Raw genomic sequence first — 19,806 nt, forward strand, 5'->3', positions numbered from 1 at the left:
TCCACATACACTCCGACCATTATTATTCCATCTGCCATGAAGCTTTCACCAGAGCCAAGCAGATCTCAGGACCATGTTCTTGGAACCCCAGAACTCTGATTTAAATAAGCCTCTTTTAAAGTACCCAGCACCAGGCATTTTGTTACAGCAACACAAAACAGATTCAGAGGAGTAAATTAAAAGGCCCCAAAATAACACAAAACCAGGCAAATGTGATCAAGTATAGCTGTTGTTCTTTTTTTTTTTTTTTTTTAATTTTTTTTTTTTAGTTGTTGATGGATCTTTATTTTACTTATTTGGATGTGTTGAGAATTGAACCCAGTGCCTCACACATGCTAGGCAAGCACACTACCATTGAGCCACAACTCCAGGCCCTAGATGTTCTTAATCTGGGACTCATGGAAAGTAGATCCAAGAATCTCTGAAAGTATGAATAAAGGTCTTCGGTATGTGTAAATATACATATTCTATAATAAGGAAAGGGATGTACAACTTTCATCCATTTCATAGGATCTAGGATCTAAATAAGGACCGTTTTCAGACTTAAAAATGAAACTTGATTCAATTGTGAAGGTAAAGAAAGGTGATCTATTTACATGATAAACATTTTAAGACACCAATGATTGTAAGCATGTGATAATGAAGCCCATTACAGTGCACATTTGTTAACTCTGTATATCTTCACAGTGTGATCTTCACTACAGCTCGCAAAGTGTAACCAGTCAGCACCTTCTCCTTCACTCTGCTGGGATTTTCCATTGCAATTCTTCCAGCACAGTTTTCTGATAGCAAGGGTATGACTTTGGCTAAAACCAAGATAAAGAAATCATAAAATTAATGTATGCCATGACTACAAAATATTTTACTGGTGCTATGGTTTGAATGTGAAATATCCCCCCAAAGCTCATATGTGAGACAATGCAAGAAGGTTCAGAGGAGAAATGATTGGGTTATAAGCATCTCAACCCAACCAGTGAATTAATCCCCTGTTAGAGATTAACTGCGTGATAAATGAAGTGGTAGGCTGTGGATGGAGGAGGTGGGACTTGGGGGAGTGGCTTTGAGGTATACATGTTTTATCTGGAAAGTGGAGACTATCTCTCTCTCTGCTTCCTGATCAACATGTGACCTGTTTCCCTCTGTCAGATTCTTCCACCATGATGTCTGTCTCATCTGGAGTCCCAAAGAATGGAGCCAGCCTTCTATGGACTAAGACCTCTGTCTGTGAGCCCTTAAACTTTTCCTCTTTTAGTCACAGCAGCAAAAAAGCTGACTAAAACAACTGGGTACTCACCCACATGTTAATTTTACATAAATGAAAATAAAATTTGAAAATTAAATGTACAGGTTTTTAAATACCCTCACTAATAGTTTAGCAATTTTATTTTTAACTTAAAAAGTATCTTAATCTGCTTACTCTTTTTTTGCAGTGCTGGGGATCAAACCCAGAGCTTTGCACATGCTAGATAAGTACTCAACCACCATATCACATTAAATTGACCAAATTATATTGTGTGCACATACAAATATGTGACAACAAATCCCGTTATTATATATGATTATAGTCTTCCAATAAAAATTATTAAAAATCAGTCAGACTAGGGCCAGGGCTGTAGTTCAATGGCAGAGTGTTTGCCTAGCAAGTGTAGGCACTGGGTTCAATCCTCAGCAACACATAAAAATAAATAATCAGTCAGACTAAAATTATTAAAACATAGTCTTACTTACTGGCCAATGATATCACCAAAAAGAATAAGAAACAGACAATGAATTTCTGTCAAATGTTTTAATGATTAGTAAAATTCATGAAAGGACTATTAAAGTCAGTCTTTCAAATAACATTACCACAAATAATTTTTTTCTTAAATTTCAACTTTGCAATATATTCTAGATTATCCTTTATTTATTATTATTTTTTAAATCACACAGCAGTTCATCTTTTTTTATTTTTTTAATATTTATTTTTCAATTCTTGGCAGACACAACATTTTTGTTTGTATGTGGTGCTGAGGATCGAACCTGGGCCGCATGCATGCCAGGCAAGCGCGCTACCGCTTGAGCCACATCCCCAGCCCCTAGATTATCCTTTAGACATCCCTGACAAATGGAGGGACTTTTACTCATATTTTTATTATTGGGTAAAGGAAGACAATGAAAGATTTAATGACCTGCATAATAAAATGGTTCTCAACATGCCCTCCAATTGCATGAAGTTGGTCATGATCATATTAATGCTCCCTACCCATCCCATATGGGTCCCTCAAAAGGCAGATCTAGAATGTTATCAAACATAGATTAACAATAAATCACTGTGAAAATGAAATATCCTTGATAAATTTAACCTACAAAGTAGAACCTAAAACCAAAAAGAAATAAAGTGAAAAACCTAAGTAGGTTTTAAGGCAGTGAATATTGAAAACAATACAAGAGCACACAAATTACACATTCAAATGCTGTAAAAATGAAGTACAACTTCAAAGTAATTAAAGACATTTTTTCATATAAGCACACCAGAACTTAGGCAACCAAATGACTGTGAGCTCTGCAAGTGGTCAGTCTAATAATGCCACTGTACCTCAGTGCTTTCTGAGATCTTCTAGAAGAAATGCTTCATAATATAGAGACTGACCTGCGTACTCACTGAGAGCTCATCTTCCTTTGAGGAAGAATTTGATTACTGAAAGCAGCTAAGTCACTGGGAGGTGAGTTTTGCAAATAAATCTAAAAGGAAGGCTTAAATACAAATAACAAGCTTTATAAATATGAATGGCAAGCTTAAAAAAGAAGTAAAAGATTTAAATAAGTAATAATATAAAAGGTATAGAGGCTAGGGTTATGGCTCAGCGGTAGAGTACTCGCCTTGCACGTGTAAGGCCCTGGGTTCGATTCTTGGCACCACATAAAAATTAATAAATAAAGTTATAAAAATTTAATAGTAAAAAAATATATATATATATAAGGTATAATGTTATAACTGATTTACTTGTATCACAGATTCTCTTGTTCTGAATACAATTCCAAAATAAAAATTTCAAAAACATTTTAAGTGACAGCAACATCAATGGAATCTCATTTATTATTGATCAATATTAAAGTCATCTCATTTTCATTAAAAGAATGAAAACAATGTCATCACTGAAAGAAACATACATATTTCTTCTCAGGAGAATTATTTTGATGGACAATACTTATTTGGCTATATAAGATGATGTTCTTCTTTTTTCTTTTGGTATTTTCCTTTAAACCTAACATGTTAACATATCACATTTAAAAGATATAAAAGGCTGGGGATGTAGAAGCTCAGTGGTACAGCACTTGCCCAACATGCTTAAGGCCCTGTGTTTAATTCTAAGCACCACAAAAAAATAATTTAAAATAAAAGATAAGGAGTCTGGAGAACCAACCCAGACAATGTGGCTTGCTAGGCATGGTGGCACATGCCTATAATCCCAGTGGCTTGGGAGGCTGAGGCAGCAAGTTCAAAGCCAGCTCCAGCAATTTAGCAAGGTTCTAAGCAACTCAGTGAGACCATGTCTTTAAATAATTGTGGTTCAGTAGTTAAACACCCCTGGGTTCAATTCCCAGTATCAAACAAAAAGATAATGTTGCTTATATTACTTTGAATCTCATTACCAGCAAAAACTTGAAATTTGGTAACTGGGATATCAATCCAAATAATACAATTATTAAGTCAAGAATTAGTCTACCTTGCAAATTTAAGTCACTATACTGATGAATAAAAAAATCTTGGGGGAAAAAAAAACCCAAATTCTACACACATCCCCTTTCTGTGCTTTCTAAGGAGTTTCCTGCCAGTGTCCCACACTGGGGCCCTGGAAGTGGTCTGGGTACCAGGTCAGAGGCAGTGGACAGGCAAGGCAAAAGAAGAAAAAGGGATGGGAGGGCAGCCTAGGAAAAGAGAAAATTTCAAAATTTCAAATTTCACTGCATTTCTTCTCTCTTGAGCAAACCAATAGCATGAACTGTGTCAACTGCTAACGTCAGCGTGAGAGATGAGAGAGAAGGCCCAGGGAATATGATAAAAAAGGCATAATCTCATTTTAACCAATACAATTGAGAAGGAGCACTAACATGCTTGGCTGATATGGAGACAAGCTCCACCAGATATAATATCTTGTAAAAGACAGGCTCACAATCTCTCTCCATTAAGCCATCTACCCTCAACACAATACTGTCATTTGAAGTTGTATTTGATATTATATTTAGGACAGTATGAATATATGAAGGTTGAAGAATCCTAACAAAATATGATACAAAATGACAGTAACTAATTGAAAGTATAGACATTTTTAAGGGCTAATATGGGTTTAAAGTAGTTAAAATTTTTCTCTGCTATCTAGGTGACTGGGTGTGGGAAGGTGGCTATAAACAGGTGGAAGGTGGCTATATACATGTGCTCAGCTGGTAAAGGCCTGTGCTCAGGAAGCCCTTACAGTGGTTGAAAGCCAGTCATGGGATTTTGTGGGGCACCTGCAGTTGCTCCATTATGGGATAGGCAGTATAGTTTCAATTATAAAGACATGACTACCAAAGCACAATCTGTAATATTTCTAAACATCACAAACATTTTGTATCAAATTTTGCTAAAAAATCTGTATAGTGAAATTCTAAAAGACATTATTATGAAAACCATTTGGGGGTCTAGGGATGTAGCTTACCAGTAAAGCACTTGCCCAGCATGTGCAAAACCCTGAATTCTACTCCTAGCACCACCAAAAACAAAACAAAACAAAATTTTTAATCCACTTTCATCTCAAGTGGTTGCTATTTGTTAGCACAATATCATGTAAACAGGCAATCTGATCAAGTAAACTTAAAAAAAAAAAAAGTCCAATATAATAACAAACATTAATTTGTAAAGGTACCACTCAGTAGTAAACACCATAGAGGTTTTTATTCCTCTCCATGAAAATGTGGCATAAAATCTGCCACTAAAAACTCTGTAATTTCTACTAAACCTGATGGAAGCAAATACGAGACAATACCTTTGACTTGTTTCAATACAACGAATCCAGTCATTTATTTCTGGAACTTGATTAGTCTTTTTCCAGGTGTATAAGCAAATCTTTCCACACTCTAATCCAACTGCAACCACGTATCTGTTGTTAAGGGAGGAGGATGACAGTGATTAATTTGGCATGAATTCCATTCCTGTTATCTCCACCATCACTCTAAAGCAGCTCTTCACAATATCCCAAACTGACCCTGGCTTATAAAGGACTTTTTTATTTAAAGGTGCCCACTCAAGATACAATGTGTTGCTGTACTGTGTCCTCAAGGAGCCCTTCTCTACAGAAAGAGCACACTGGTTTAACTCTGCTTCAAGATGGCAAAACCCATGAGCCAGTGTTTTCCAAACTGGGTGTAGGAACCCATGTTCTACTGAAGATGCTTGTTACAGAAAAGGCACTACAGTCCTGTTGTCAGTGAAATAAAAACCCTTAGAGTCACAGTCCTAATGTGTATTTTACCAATCACTGAGTTCTATCAATTTAAAAATTTTATGAGAAACATAGGCATCTTAAAAATAACAGCAATTCAGAAGCAAAGAGAACCCATGAATTGAAATGACAATTGAAATGATATTGAAAAAATCCCTTTCAAGCAAATATAAAACCAAGCCCCTCCACCACAGAGACTAACCTTCCAGAAGAGTCAAGCACAGGGCAGACACTGACAGCTGTCACAGACCCACCCACGTCCAGGACAGAGGAGCAGGGGCCAATGCTGTGTTCAATGCAGTCATCACCACAGTCACATTCACCCCAGACAACCACCTAACAGATAGGTCACATTAGTTAAAGCTTTCTTTTTGCAAGCCTTCTAGCAATGTATTAGAATTCTGATGGTATGAATAGTGAAACACATTTCCTCTGGTGTTTAAAAAAACTCAGCATTTATATTTGTGCTTGATGTTCCAGAACTTCAGAGCATTTCCCAAATCACAGACACAGTGCAGCAGACCCCAGTCTTTGAAACTTCAACTAAGTGTATTGGTCTACAGATGGACTGTCCTGCCCAGGGATCGTGGAGGTGTCTATTATGTTCTTTATACTCACAAACCAGTTCTGATCCAGTGAAATTCCACCAGTCATGTTGTTACTGAGGGGGCATAAACACTTCCCCGAGAAGTAACCACAAAATTTATGAAGACTTATCAAGTCTCTAGCTCTTCATTCTGCATCTGAGAATGAACTCAGAGATCAGGAGGACTTAGCCTTGATGGTACCCCTTACAAGAAATGGGGATTCCCTGGAAGCTCAAACCTAAGGGTGTATGAACAGTCACAAAGAAAAGGAAAGGTGAGTGAAGTGAATAATAGTTGCAAATTGCAGGTCCAAAGCAAGATTCTGAGCAGCAAGCTCTGACCAAAAGTAGAAGTATGTTTCTGAGAAGGTGCAATGAATGTTCCTTGGTTGGTTCCAGCTCTGATACATGTGAGAGCTATGGCTGGATCATCTACTAAGTGTGTCTGTGGAGGGTAGAAGCAGCCCTGCTTCCTCAGCATCCAGCATAGCACAGGCAAATAAACACCAAGGAAGAGAGGAATAGGCAAGTGAACAGAAGTAGTGATCTGGAGAAAGATGCTTGAGAGGCTGATGCTGAAGTGTTTAACCTGAGTGACACCATGCCCATGCCAATTCTCTGCTTTAGTAATTTGTTTCACGTCTTGACTGGAAAGGGCAGGAGAGGAAAGAAAGCACTAAGCTGTTTCACCACTTCCAGTCTGTAGGAGTGCAGAAAAAGAAGAGGACAATTTAAAGAGTAAAAAAGAAAAAGGAAAGAATGGAGGCCAGGTGGACATTTTCCAGAGGACAAAGGTAAAGGTCACATTCAAGAACATAGCAGGACTGGGATTGTGGCTCAGAGGTAGAGGCTCGCCTAGCATGCGTGAGGCACTGGGTTCGATCCTCAGCACACATAAAAATAAAACAAAGACATTGTGTCCACCTATAACCAAAAAATAAATTATTAAAAAAAAAAAGAACAACATATAGCTACCTTACTTGTTTTCTGTTATTTTTCCAAGTTTGGGTCACATTCTGCCCCTCTTTTATCACTGAATAAAAGGACCATAATAATTCATTATAGAAAAATGTTTAAGTTCATGGAAGTATGAATCAGAAAAACTAAAAAACTTTTTTCCACCTATGTTCCCTCCTTCCCTCTCCTGTGCTCCTAGTTTCTTAGACTTGATCCGTTCAATTTATTATTTTTCTCCCACTGGGGATATTTGATGAAGGTCATGTGTCTAAAAGGTCTTCTTTTCATATTTTTGATATTTCAGAGCAAGTATTTACAGAATGCAACAAGTTTTTTTTTAAAAAAAGCTTTTATCATGTATGTATATAAAAAACACAAAATAATCTGATTTTTAAAAGTTGTATCAGAAAGGCAAGATTATGTGATTTTTTAAAAAATTCAAACATACTTATAAAAATGTTATTTTACACTTCAAAGAATATTAGATTTTTTTAAAATTACCTTTTTGTCCCGACTCCCAGTGAAGAAATACTTGCTATCAGGACTCCAGTCACAAGACCAAATAATTCTACTGTGCACAGAAGTGATTTTGTTGGTGAAGGCAAAGAGACTGAAAATTGGGTCTGAAAAAAAATATGTAACCATCACTCACAAAGCACAGAAAGCTGTTTAAGAAAAAAAAAAAAAAAACTCTTAGAAAGTTCATGTTTAAGTACCAAATATATCATGCAACTCAGTAATCTATTTACATATGCTCACTTTTGTAATAGACTAAGGCCAGGCAACTGAGAGCTCAGCAGAAGGCTGTGGCATGCTGCTGTTTTTCGAGCAGGAGATGCTTTTATACTGACTAGTATTCTAGTGACTAACAACAAACTTCCAAACAATAACTAAAAGTTCAATGTATGCCCATGGAAGAAGCCAGAAGCAATGCATCCTTACTCTGCAAGTAGCCAGATTTGCAAAAAAAGATTAACGTTCTTGGCTGGGGATATAGCTCAGTTGGTAGAGTGCTTGCCTCACATGCATAAGGGGCTGGGTTGAATCCCCAGCATTAAAAAAAAAAAAAAAAAAATGGATTAATGTTATTAAAAAAGGAAGAGCTAAAGAAAACACTTTCCATGTAACATTTAAATGTTAATGTAACTAGCCCTTATATGGACTAGACCTAAAACATGTAACTGCTCAGGAGGAGGGAAGGAGAGTAGATCTATTAATCCATAATCTACAAAGATACAACAAATTAATATGTGTATTATTAATAACATTTTAACTTTAAAAAAAACACATGCTGCATGTGAGGAAAAAAATCACTAGTGAGACAAAATAAAATATATATGCTTCTCAACTTACAAATGTATTATGTCCTGATGAAGCTACCTTAAACTGAAAAGATTGAGTTGAAAATGCATTTAATACACCCAACCTACCAAACATCATATCTTAGCAACACAATATAGTGTAGAATGTGAGCTGTTTATCTTTGTAATCATGCAGCTATCTGGGAGCTGCAGCTTGCTGCCACTGCCCAGCATCACACTCCATATGGCTAGCACAGGAAAAGATCAAAACTCAAAATTAAAAGTATGGGTTCTATCAAATGTAGAAATCACGTAATGTAAAAAAATCACATAAATCATTTATGCACCATTGTAAAATCAAAAAACCCTATATCAAACCATGGTAAGTCAGGTACCAATTAGCTGTTTTAACCCATCCTATAAGCATGACTAGAAGTATCACAAAATCAAGTTGTATGCAAGTCATATATCCAAGGAAAATAATACGATTAAAAATACAAATATACCTTAAACACCCTCTAAAATTAACCCCCTCAAAGAAAACAGGGAATAGTTATAGGACACTGATGCAATGACACAAAGCTTTTTATTATTATTGTTATTATTCTTTTTCTTTTAAAAATCTATGCAAATCTTACAGTAATTGTGGGTAGGTGGGTTAAGATATTGCCCCGGGTCTTGTAATTCACAGATGCCTACCAAACCCCTCTTAATGATCGAAGTGGCAGGGAAGGGCAGGAAAAGGCCAAAGATAATGGTACCTCTAAGTTTCATAATTTAAAATATTATTATATTCATAAGATAGTTCATAAAGAAGACAGAAACCACTCAATTCCAAGTTTCTTAGAAGTACCTTCATTATTTCATTTCAATAAAATCTAAGCTCAGAATGTCATCTACCTGGTTTTGTGGCAGTAATCTATGACCACTTACAAAAATTAACTTTCTCCATACAGATTTTGTTTCTTTAACTGCAATGTCTGAACCCTGCCATCTGACTACAAAGTCTCAAAGAAGTAAGAATTTAGATGACATGCAAGACCAGGTCTTCCTCAATCATCTGAGAACTCATATTCATTAGACTCTGTCTTTGCCCTGTTATCTATTTGTCTTAACCCAATAGCTGCTTACCATGGTTAAAATAGACATAATTGTTTTACTAATAACATTCCCAATCACAACATGTTTTACCGAACTCAGGTGAGATTGTATCCTGTCTTTTCCACAATGACCAGGTTCGATCTCTGGAAACAGCTAATAAGAACTTGTCATTTGGTGAAAAGGCCATCTGCGTGACAGTCAAACTGTGGAAAACTAAATTCTGAACCTGCTTCCAAGAGGTAGTGTTCCAAAGAATGATAGCTGCATGTTCTTTCTTGGCTGCCTATAAAGAGATGAAACAATGAAGTTGTTTAAGCAGAAATAAACAAAAAAGAAAACATTTTTTAAAGTAACATACTGTTTTTATGAATATATTTTATGTACTTGGTTAAATGTGGGGAAAAAAAAAAAAAAAAACAACTCCTAGCAGGTTAACAATGAAGGCTAATCTCTGGGAAAAGAGAGGGAAATTAGGATTAGAAAGGTTAAATAATCAGAGACCAATGCTGTAATCATGTTTTAGTTTGTTACAAGAAAAATAAATATATGTATTAACTCTGTAATTAACCGTTTGGAGACTTCCACTTCTAATGAATATAGAGTAACAGGGACTAGATTTACTTTTTTTTTGTACTGAAAATTGATCACAGGGGTGTTTAACCACTGAGCCACATCCCAGCCCTTTTGTATAATATCTTATTTTGAGACAAGTTCTCACTGACTTGCTTAGGCCCTCACTAAGTTGCTGAGGCTGGCTTTGAACTCATGATCTTCCTGCCTCAGCCTCCTAAGCCACTGGGATTACAGGTGTGCAGATTTACTCTTGTGTGAAAAAAAATAAAAAGCTAGACAAAATACAGGAAATGACAGCATTCCAAAATAATAAATATTTGGCAACAAAGAACACTATCCCAGAGAGAAAATGAATCACAGAGGGGGGGAAAAACAAGGAGCATTACTGAATCATGCAACAACTACATCAGCCAAATATAACTGGAGTTTACAAAAGTATGAGAACAAAAAAAAAAAAAACACATGAAAAGATAAGGGCTAAAAATTTCCCATATTTGATGAAAACAACAAACTTTCAGATCCATTAAGTTCAATAAAACCAAAGCATAAGACACATGAAGAAAATTATACCAACAATAATAAAATTATTTAAAACTAGCAACAAATATTAAACTATAAAAACAGCTGGAGGGGAAAAAAACATTGTAAAACAAAGAAAAAATAAAGCAGACTTCTCATCAGAAACAATACAAGCCAAAAGAAAATGGTGCAACATCTTTACTGTATTGAAAAGAAAAAAACAACTCTAAACCAAGAATTCTTTACCCACCATTATTATCACTGAATAATAAAAGAGAAACAAGACTTTTCTGACAGCAGGAACACTAAAAAAATCAAAACAAACAACAACAAAAAGCTGGGGGGAGGTGTGTGGAGTTTTGAAGACACAAATCACCAATAGCAGAAATAAGAAAGGTAACATTACTACAGATATTAAATGTATCATAAAGGAATAATATGAATAATCATGTCAGTAAATCTGACAACTCAGATGAAGGGACATATTTTCTGAAAGACATATACTACAAAAATGAACTCAAAAAAACTCGGAAAACCTAAATAGCCTTATTTATATCTATTAAAGGAATTACATGTAGTTAAAAATCTTTTCATAAAAAACCTGAGTCAGCTAGATTTACCTGGGAATTCTACGAAAACTTTTTTTTAAAAAATGTATAACAGAAATTCTACAAAAACAATTTAAGTGTAGAGAAGGAGACGCTTGCATGAGGCTAGCATTACTCTAAGACCAAAACTTGAAGAGGCCATTATGATTAATAAAAACTACAGAGCGATACCCCTCAAGAACTATTAAAAGTTCTTGGGCTGGGGTTGTGGCTCAGTGGTAGAGTGCTTGCCTAGCATGTGTGAGGCACTGGGTTCGATTCTCGGCACTGCATAATAATAAATGAATTAAATAAAGATCCATCAACAACTAAAAATATATACTGAAAAGCTTAAAAAAAAGAACTATTAAAAGTTTTAAACAACTATGGTAAATTGAATCCAACAACATATAAAAAGATAAAACAAGAGGAAATGGGGTTTGGTTCTAGGAATACAAAGTTATTTAATCATTTTATAAATCATTCAATGTAATTGATAAACAAAAAAAGAGATAGATAAAGGGAAAAAATTGACAAAATCTAGCATCCATTTCTAATAAAAACTTTCAGAAAACCAGAACTGCAGGGAATGTCTGCAACCAGATAAAAGCCATGAAAAAGCTACAGCAAACATCATTTTTAATGGACCAAGACTACATGTTTTGTTCCTGATATGGAGATCAAGATTATGATCTCTGTGGTCACTGTTTCTATAAACTTTAAAACATTGATATAGAAAAGGAAGAAATAAAACTTTTTTCATTCATAAGCAACATAAGCATCTATGTGGAAAATCCTACCTTATCTAAAATAAAATTACTAGAAATAGTAATAAATAATAGTAATAAATAAACGAGTTCAACAAAGTTGTGGGACATAAGCTCAATATACCAAAAGCAACTGTATTTCCACATATTATCAGTAATAATATAAAATATTTAAAAAATATATATATCTGACAAAATATGTGCAAGACCTAACACTAAAAACTACAAATATTTCTTTCAAGATATTAACATTGTGGGGCTGGGGATGTGGCTCAAGCGTTAGCGCGCTCGCCTGGCATGCATGCAGCCTGGGTTAGATCCTCAGCACCACATACAAACAAAGATGTTGTTGTGCCCACCGAAAACTAAAAAAAATAAATAGATATATAAAAAACATACTCTCTCTCTCTCTCTCACATTCTCTCTTTTTAAAAAAAAATCTTAAGAAAAAAAAAGATATTAACATTGTGAAACAGGAGAAACTTGGTGAGAGAAATATAAAGGCCTAAATAAACAAGAGGCTTATTTCATTCACATGTTAAAATACTAAATATTGATCTGGGCATGGTGGAGCATGCCTGTAATTCCAATGGCTCAGGAGGCTAAGGTAGGAGGAGCACATGTTCAAATTCAGCCTCAGAAACTTAATAAGGCCCTAAACAACTTAGCAAGACCCTGTCTCAAAATAAAAAATTAAAAATACTGGGGATGAGGCTCGATGATTAAGCACCCCTGATCCAATCCTCAGTACTATAAATAAATAAATAAACAAACAAACAAACAAATAAATAACTTGGTATTGTTAAAATTATCCCCAAATTCTTCCGAATAGATTCAATGCAATGCCCATCAAAATTCCTGCATTTTTTGTAGAAACTGTCAAACTGTTTTTGAAATGGAAAGTAAAGGCCCTAGAATAACCAAAATAGAGTACAAAAAGAGTTAGAAGATGTACATAAAAAAAAAAAAAACAGTCACTGAGAGAATTGGCATCACAACAACACAGATCAATGGAACTGAATAAAGCCTAGAAACAGGCCCTCATATGTAAATGGGCGGGGGAAAAAAGCAGTACAGTGACAAAGGGACAGTCTCCTTAGCAAATGATGCTGGACCAACTGGATATTATATCAGCAAAGAAAATCAACTTTAATCTGTATTCCATGCCAAATTGAAGAATTATTTTAAAATGTCTCATAAGATTTAAATGTAAATTTAAAAACAATAAAGTTCTGAGAACGAAATGTAACAGAAAATCTTTATGAGCTTGGTTAGGCAAAGATTTCTTCAGTACATGACAGAGATTACCCAATAGAGAAAAAAATGATAAACTAGACTTCACGAAAACACAAGCTCTTCTGCTCTCTGAGTGACACCATTAGGAAAATGAAAAGAAAAGCTACTAGGAAAACTTACCAATATAGTACATATCTGATAGTTATATCCAACATATATAAAAAACTTTTAAAACTCAGTAATACAAACAATCTAACAAAGAAATAGGCAGAAAATATGAAGAGATATTTTACCAAAGGAGATAATATGGATGGGAAATCAGCACATGAAAAAATGATTAATATCAACAGTCATTAAAGAAATGCAAATTGCAGCCACACTGAACTATTATACACATACTAGAAAGGTTGAAGGTAAAAGGACTGGCTGTACCAAGAACAACTGGAAAGCCAATATACTGCTGATGGGACTGTAAAATGTAAAACCACTTGGGAAAATGGTTTGGCATGTCTTAAAAATCAAATATCAATAAATGAGCAAAGGAACTGAATAGACACTTTATAGAAGAATTACAATCAATCAACAAATACATGAAAAAATGCTCAACATCTCTAGCAGTTAGAGAAATGCAAATTAAAACTACATTAAGATTTCATCTCACTCCAGTCAGAATGGCAATTATCAAGAATATAAGTAACATGGGACTGAGATTGTGACTCAGCGGTAGAGCATTTGCCTAGCACGTGTGAGGCCCTAGGTTCGATCCTCAGCACATCATAAAAATAAATAAATAAAATAAAGGTATTGTGTCCAACTAGAACTAAAAAATAAATGTTAAAAAAAAATACAAGCAACTATAAATATTGGCAAGGATGTAGGGAAAATGGTACATTCATACACTGCTGGTGGGACTGCAAATTGGTACAAACACTATGGAAAGCAGTATGGAAATTCTCAAAAAACTTGGAATGTTTTCAAAAGACTTAAAATCAGCACACTAGGGCTGGGGTTGTGGCACAGTGGTTGAGCACTTGCCTGTTGTGTATGAGGCACTGAGTTTGATCCTCAGCACTACATAAAAAATAAAAAATAAACAAATAAAAGTATTGTGTCCATCTACAACTAGAAAAATATTTTTTAAAAAACTCAGCACACTGGGCTGGGGATGTGGCTCAAGCGGTAGCGCGCTTGCCTGGCGTGCGTGTGGCCTAGGTTCGATCCTCAGCACCACATACAATCAAAGATGTTGTGTCTGCCAAAGACTAAAAAATAAATAGTAAAAAAGATTCTCTCTCTCTCTCTCTCTCCCCCCCTCTCTTTAAAAAAAAAAAAACTCAGCACACTACAGTGACATGGTCACATCAATATTGATAGCAGCTCAATTCACAATAGTTAAGCTGTGGAGACAACCTAGGTGCCCTTGAACAGATGAACAAATAAAGAAAATGTGATATATTTGCACAATGGAATATTACTCAACCATAAAAAATGACTCTATGACATTTGTTGGAAAATGAATGGATCTGGAGACTACCATGCTAAGTGAAATAAGCCAATACCCAAAAACCAAAAGCCGAATATTCTCTCTGATATTCAGATGCTAGCACATAATAAGGCAGGGAAATAGAAGTTCAATGAATTAGACAAAGGGGAATGAAGGGAATGGGAACGGGAAAGACAGTAGAATGAGGCCAGGCACGGTGGTGCACACCTGTAATCCCAGTGGCTTGGGAAGCTGAGTCAGGAGGATCAACAGTTCAAAGCCAGCCTCAGCAATGGTGAAGCACTAAGCAACTCAGTGAGACCCTGTCTCTAAATAAAATACAAAATACGGCTGGGGATGTGGCTCAGTGGTTGAGTGCCCCGAGTTCAATCCCTGGTACCAAAAAAAAGACAGTAGAATGAATCATACATAATTTTCCTACGTTCATTTATGAATACACAACATCATGTACAACCACAAGAATGGGAAGTTAGGGCTGGGGTTGTGGCTCAGTGGTAGAGCATCTGCCTCACATGTGTGAGGCACTGGGTTCAATTCTCAGCCCCACATATGAATACAATAAAGGTCTATCAACAATTTAAAGGAAAAAGAATGGGAAGTTATACTCCATGTGTGTATAATATGTCAAATACTTCTATTATGTATAACTAAAAAGAACAGAAAAATTAAAGTTAGAAAAAAGTTATGCCACAAATGCATAAAATATATGTAGGTAATGGATTATTTTATCATTCATTACTACCATAAAATATACCACATCTATTACATAATAACTATACTACTCTAGTAACTTCATAGCCATGTCCTTTTGTTACTATAAGGAGTTAAGTCATACGTGATGGGGCTGGGATATAGCTCAGCAGTAAAGCACCTGCCTAGCATGCGTGAGGCCCTTGGTTCAATCCCTGGCAACACCCATCCCCTGCACATACACAAAATTATATGCAGATTTTCAATTGTGTACAGGAGTTAGCACCCTAGTCCCTGCATTATTCAAGGGTAGGCTCTAAAGAACAAAAATGTGTAGCTAAAATAGATTTAAAAGGTAACTGCAAGTTTTTAAAGGGACAAAAGGGAGAGAGAATTAGAGAAAGTAAGAGTCAGGAAAAGCAAGCACCAGTGGCCTTTGACGTAGAGTTCTGCCTAAATTTCTACGAAACTTGCAAAAGCCTAATGACGTAAATAACCTGTGACCAAGTCGAATCAAAATTAAAACTTCCTACCTTGCAAGCTGAAGCAAGCAGAGTCTTTGAATTGTTACAAGCAACACAAAATATTTCATAACCATGTCCATATCTAAAATTTAAAGACAAAATGAATAACCTCTGTATTAGTAAACATACCTAACCTCATGCTGCAACATTTTTAAAAATTAAAAGAATAACATCATTCTCCCAAGCAACACACATTTCTTTTAACAAACATTACATTTTTGTCTAGGTAAATACTTTGGGAAAAAAACAGGAAGACTGGAGAAAAATGACAGCTCCCTAAAGTAACAGAACTCATTCAAATAATCAGATTAAGATACAAGTTTTCACCTTCTGCCCTCAGACAATACAATAAACAAACGAGGAAATGTTATGATGGGGAACTATCAAGGACAAAAAAGACCAGTTAGCATAACAAAACTTAAAAAGGAAAAAAATGTTATGCTTCTCTACTTTAAAACTTAGGACCAATAAAGCTAATAAATATCATAAATATCAATGTGAGCTGTGATTCTCACTTGTTTGAAGAGCTACTGAAAGTTCTGTAGAGCAGGAAGGAGAATGTGGGCAGGTTAAGGAGAAAATCAAACTGTAGGGGGAAAAAAAATCCCCAAATTATGACAGAATCAAACCAGAGAGGCAACTATAATTTAACTTACAGTTTTTGAATTTCAGGCCACAAAGTGTTCTGCAGAAGATGATCCTCAGTGGGAGGTTCTACAATAAATTTGTAGTATTGCAATGATTTTTTTTTCCTATTTTTAACCAAATAAACTAAATTTTATAGCACCTGTTCAAGTCAGCAGCAACAGGTACCATACATGTGTACTAGTGACTATTAAATCATCTTCTCATCATTTCTTACCAGTAAGTAGGGAGGGTTGAAAGGCCACCTGGTGATACTCAAAACCAGTGCTAGTTAACAGCTCCTCTTCATCAGAAGGCTGAGAAGTCATGTCTCCTAGGTTAAAGAAATACATCAGCACCATGAATGGACTCACTGTCTTTATATCTCTTATACTGTCTCAATACAATGCTGCTCATAAGAAAGCAGTGGCACCTCTATTTCAAAGCTATGGCCACGTGATTCCAAAGCCAAAGATACATTCCAGTTTTTTTCCAAATAAGCTCTTGAAAGCATTAGTCAATTCCATTAAGATTCCTTCCATTTTCTTTGACCTAGTGAACTTTTTGAACTACACAACAGATTCTCAAGTTTCCTATGTTCCTATCTGTGACTATAGTGCTCTGTGAAAGACTGAAAGCTACTCCTATTTTCAGTGGTCTTCATTCATACACTTATCACAAAAATCTGATGAGAGAATCTCAATAGATGTGTTGACTGTGATTTAAAAAAAAAAAAAAAAAAATCAGCTGCAGCAGTCAAGTGTGTAACTAGGTTTTAGGTACCACTAGAGGTTGAATAATTTGAGACCAGAGCCTTACCCTGGAACACAGCTTTATTTGATAATCCCAATGCAGGAACAGTAGCTCCTTCAGGAAGATCACTGTCTTGCTGGAATAAGAAATAGGATAATGTAGGTTTTAAACACTAAAAGCTACTGGTTTTCTTAGGCATTACAATAATACCATGATCATAAGGCTGAGAAATCATTTCAAGACCAGCAAGTGTGAACGCCTGCCCACTCTTCTACTTCCTGAATCAAGAATTGCAATTCAAGCAATAACTCTCCAACACACACCCTAACCCAATCCATAAAGCCAGCTTCTTCTCTTCCACATAAAACCCTAACAGCTCAGTGGGTTTCAGGGTCTGACAAGAAATGCAACAGGGTAAAAATGGATGGCCAGAGCTCCACCTCCAAAGAAAGCCTCAAAGGCATATCCTTGATGATACCCAATCCTAGAAAGAGACAGTCACGGTATTTTCTTTCTTTCTTTTAACATTTATTTTTTAGTTGTAGTTGAACACAACACCTTTGTTTTATTTATTTATTTTTATGTGGTGCTGAGGATCGAACCCAGGGCCTCGCACATGCTAGGCAAGTGCTCTAACACTGAGCCACAACCCCAGGCCCCACAGTATTTTCATTAAACATTAAACATTAAATTGAAAACTACTTTAAAACTTGATAAGAATGCCATTTGATGAGGCAATACTCTGCCTAGATTCTACGATTTAAAAGCAATCAAGTTTTTACATGTGAAAAAATATACTAATCATTAAAACTGGCCCATGACCATGTTAAAGAGTTTCTTACAATTTAAACTTTAATACAGGAGCTGGAACTAGACAAACTTGAGCGATATGAATTTAAACCATCGTCAAAAACAACTACATGGAACACGAGAAACTGCATGCTTAACTCAAAACTCAAGAGAAATAGCATAGCATGGGAAGAACAATAACAAGCTTTCCCATATGTCTACCCAACACTTAGTATGAGAGTAAAACCTAAAAGAGATCAAGAGACATTCCAATCTACACAATTCCTGTATTTTATTTATTTATTTTGTTATCTGGGACTGAACCCTGGGGTGGTGCTTAACCACTGAATCACATCCTCAGCCCTTTTTTTATTTTGAGACAGGGTTTCTCCAAGTTGTTTAGGGCCTTGCTAACTTGCTGAGTCTGGCTTGAACTTGCAATCCTTCTTCCTCAGTCTCCTGAGCTGCTGAGATTACAGGTATCTGCCACCATGCCTGTCAGGGATTCCTGTATTTTAGGAAATGAATGCATACCTAGGACTAAGGCTTTCATGGAATTCCATGAAACTCTGTTTCAATCGCTGAAACTAAAGAGATCCTAAAACTAACTATCCTTCTATCCCATTGTGCTGTGGCACAATGCACTGAGTATTCCAGGGCATTTCATTTCAAATGATTCTCACTTTCTTCTCCAGTCTTACCTGGGTCAGTGCTGATTTCTGTGCCTTCAATCTCTGGGCTCCCAGAAAATTCTCCTTGTTCCAAAATACTTTTTCACCACATTCTTTGTGAAGGGGCTTCCAATGGCACTCCACAGTCTGAAGTGTGCCTGCCTCCCAAAATCCTCCCTGATCTGACTTCCCCCACTTTTCCATTTCCCTCTTCATTCCAACAAATACCCCCCAAACTCTGGCTACCTCTCTCCTCTTTCTCTCCTTCCTTCTGCCTATAAAACTGTACTTACCCTTTGACCCAATTCTAGGAAAAGGACTGTAAGATCCACACTTCGGTGTAATGTAACTATCTTCCTACTTAATTTCCCTTCCTTCAAAATTACTTTGTGATTTTTATAACCCATGTATTTTTATAAGTAGATCGAATCTTTAGTAAGAGGGGTGTAAATGAACAAAACAAAAACTTATTCTTACAAAACCCAAATGAATTCTCATTAAACATGCTGTCATTACTCCAATGCAGTGACCTGTTCCTTCTATGAAACTTAACTTTTGTACCATGAGCTTTAGCAGTTAATGGTCTCATCTAATAATTACAGGTATGTTATGTTAGTTAGACTGCTCCCTTACTGCAACCTTACAAGCAAGATGATAATTTCTCATTTTGTATAGTTTATCATAGGTAGCTAACACAGTGATAATACATAATATCTATGTCTCAAATGAACATCATATTGCCACTTTACAGGGTTTTGAGCTCATTTGTTACACAAATTTCTGGTTTTAATATTTAAACCATCATATGCCACAGTGCACACAAACATATGTCAGACCAATAATAAGTGATATGGTTTCTTTTCTATATACTCCATTTACAGCCCAAAGCAAAAAATATTTAGAATTTAAAATTAAGTGACTAGGTTTAAATGAAACCTTTAGAAGAATACTCACATCACAAAGCACATGACTCAGTGAATGTCCTGAAATGGCACAAAAATTTTCCACAAAATTCCGAGGTGCAGAAAAAACTCGAAGAACCTTTTCATCTGCTCCAGATACAAACTGAAACCGATTAATCATTGCCAAACATTTCAGGTCATATCCATGTATCTGAGGCCTTGCAATTTCATGCCAAGTCACCTGGGTTTTAAAACAGAAT

General features: G+C 35.8%; 1 protein-coding gene across 2 annotated transcripts in view; it reads right to left on the reverse strand.

Moving 5' to 3' along the window:
• Nucleotides 1-565: 565 nt before the first annotated feature.
• Elp2 (elongator acetyltransferase complex subunit 2) overlaps nt 566-19,806 on the reverse strand; it is a 47,495-nt gene continuing 28,254 nt past the window's right edge. Inside the window, exons 13-23 of one of the 2 annotated variants that reach the window (XR_013089008.2) lie at nt 19,599-19,787; nt 17,251-17,320; nt 16,670-16,765; nt 16,464-16,521; nt 15,817-15,889; nt 9,498-9,690; nt 7,507-7,628; nt 5,665-5,798; nt 5,007-5,120; nt 2,630-2,733; nt 720-806 (exon numbers count right to left, since the gene is read on the reverse strand). Coding sequence is in view for 1 of the 2 variants with exons in the window: in XM_076836557.2 (XP_076692672.1) it covers nt 650-806; nt 5,007-5,120; nt 5,665-5,798; nt 7,507-7,628; nt 9,498-9,690; nt 15,817-15,889; nt 16,464-16,521; nt 16,670-16,765; nt 17,251-17,320; nt 19,599-19,787 (1,206 nt within the window). In the remaining variant the exon portion in view is untranslated. Of the gene's footprint in view, nt 807-2,629; nt 2,734-5,006; nt 5,121-5,664; nt 5,799-7,506; nt 7,629-9,497; nt 9,691-15,816; nt 15,890-16,463; nt 16,522-16,669; nt 16,766-17,250; nt 17,321-19,598; nt 19,788-19,806 lie in introns of both variants that reach the window. The other variant, XM_076836557.2, reaches the window with a different exon arrangement.

Source organism: Callospermophilus lateralis, chromosome 17, assembly GCF_048772815.1.
Source record: "Callospermophilus lateralis isolate mCalLat2 chromosome 17, mCalLat2.hap1, whole genome shotgun sequence".
NCBI lineage: Eukaryota > Metazoa > Chordata > Mammalia > Rodentia > Sciuridae > Callospermophilus > Callospermophilus lateralis.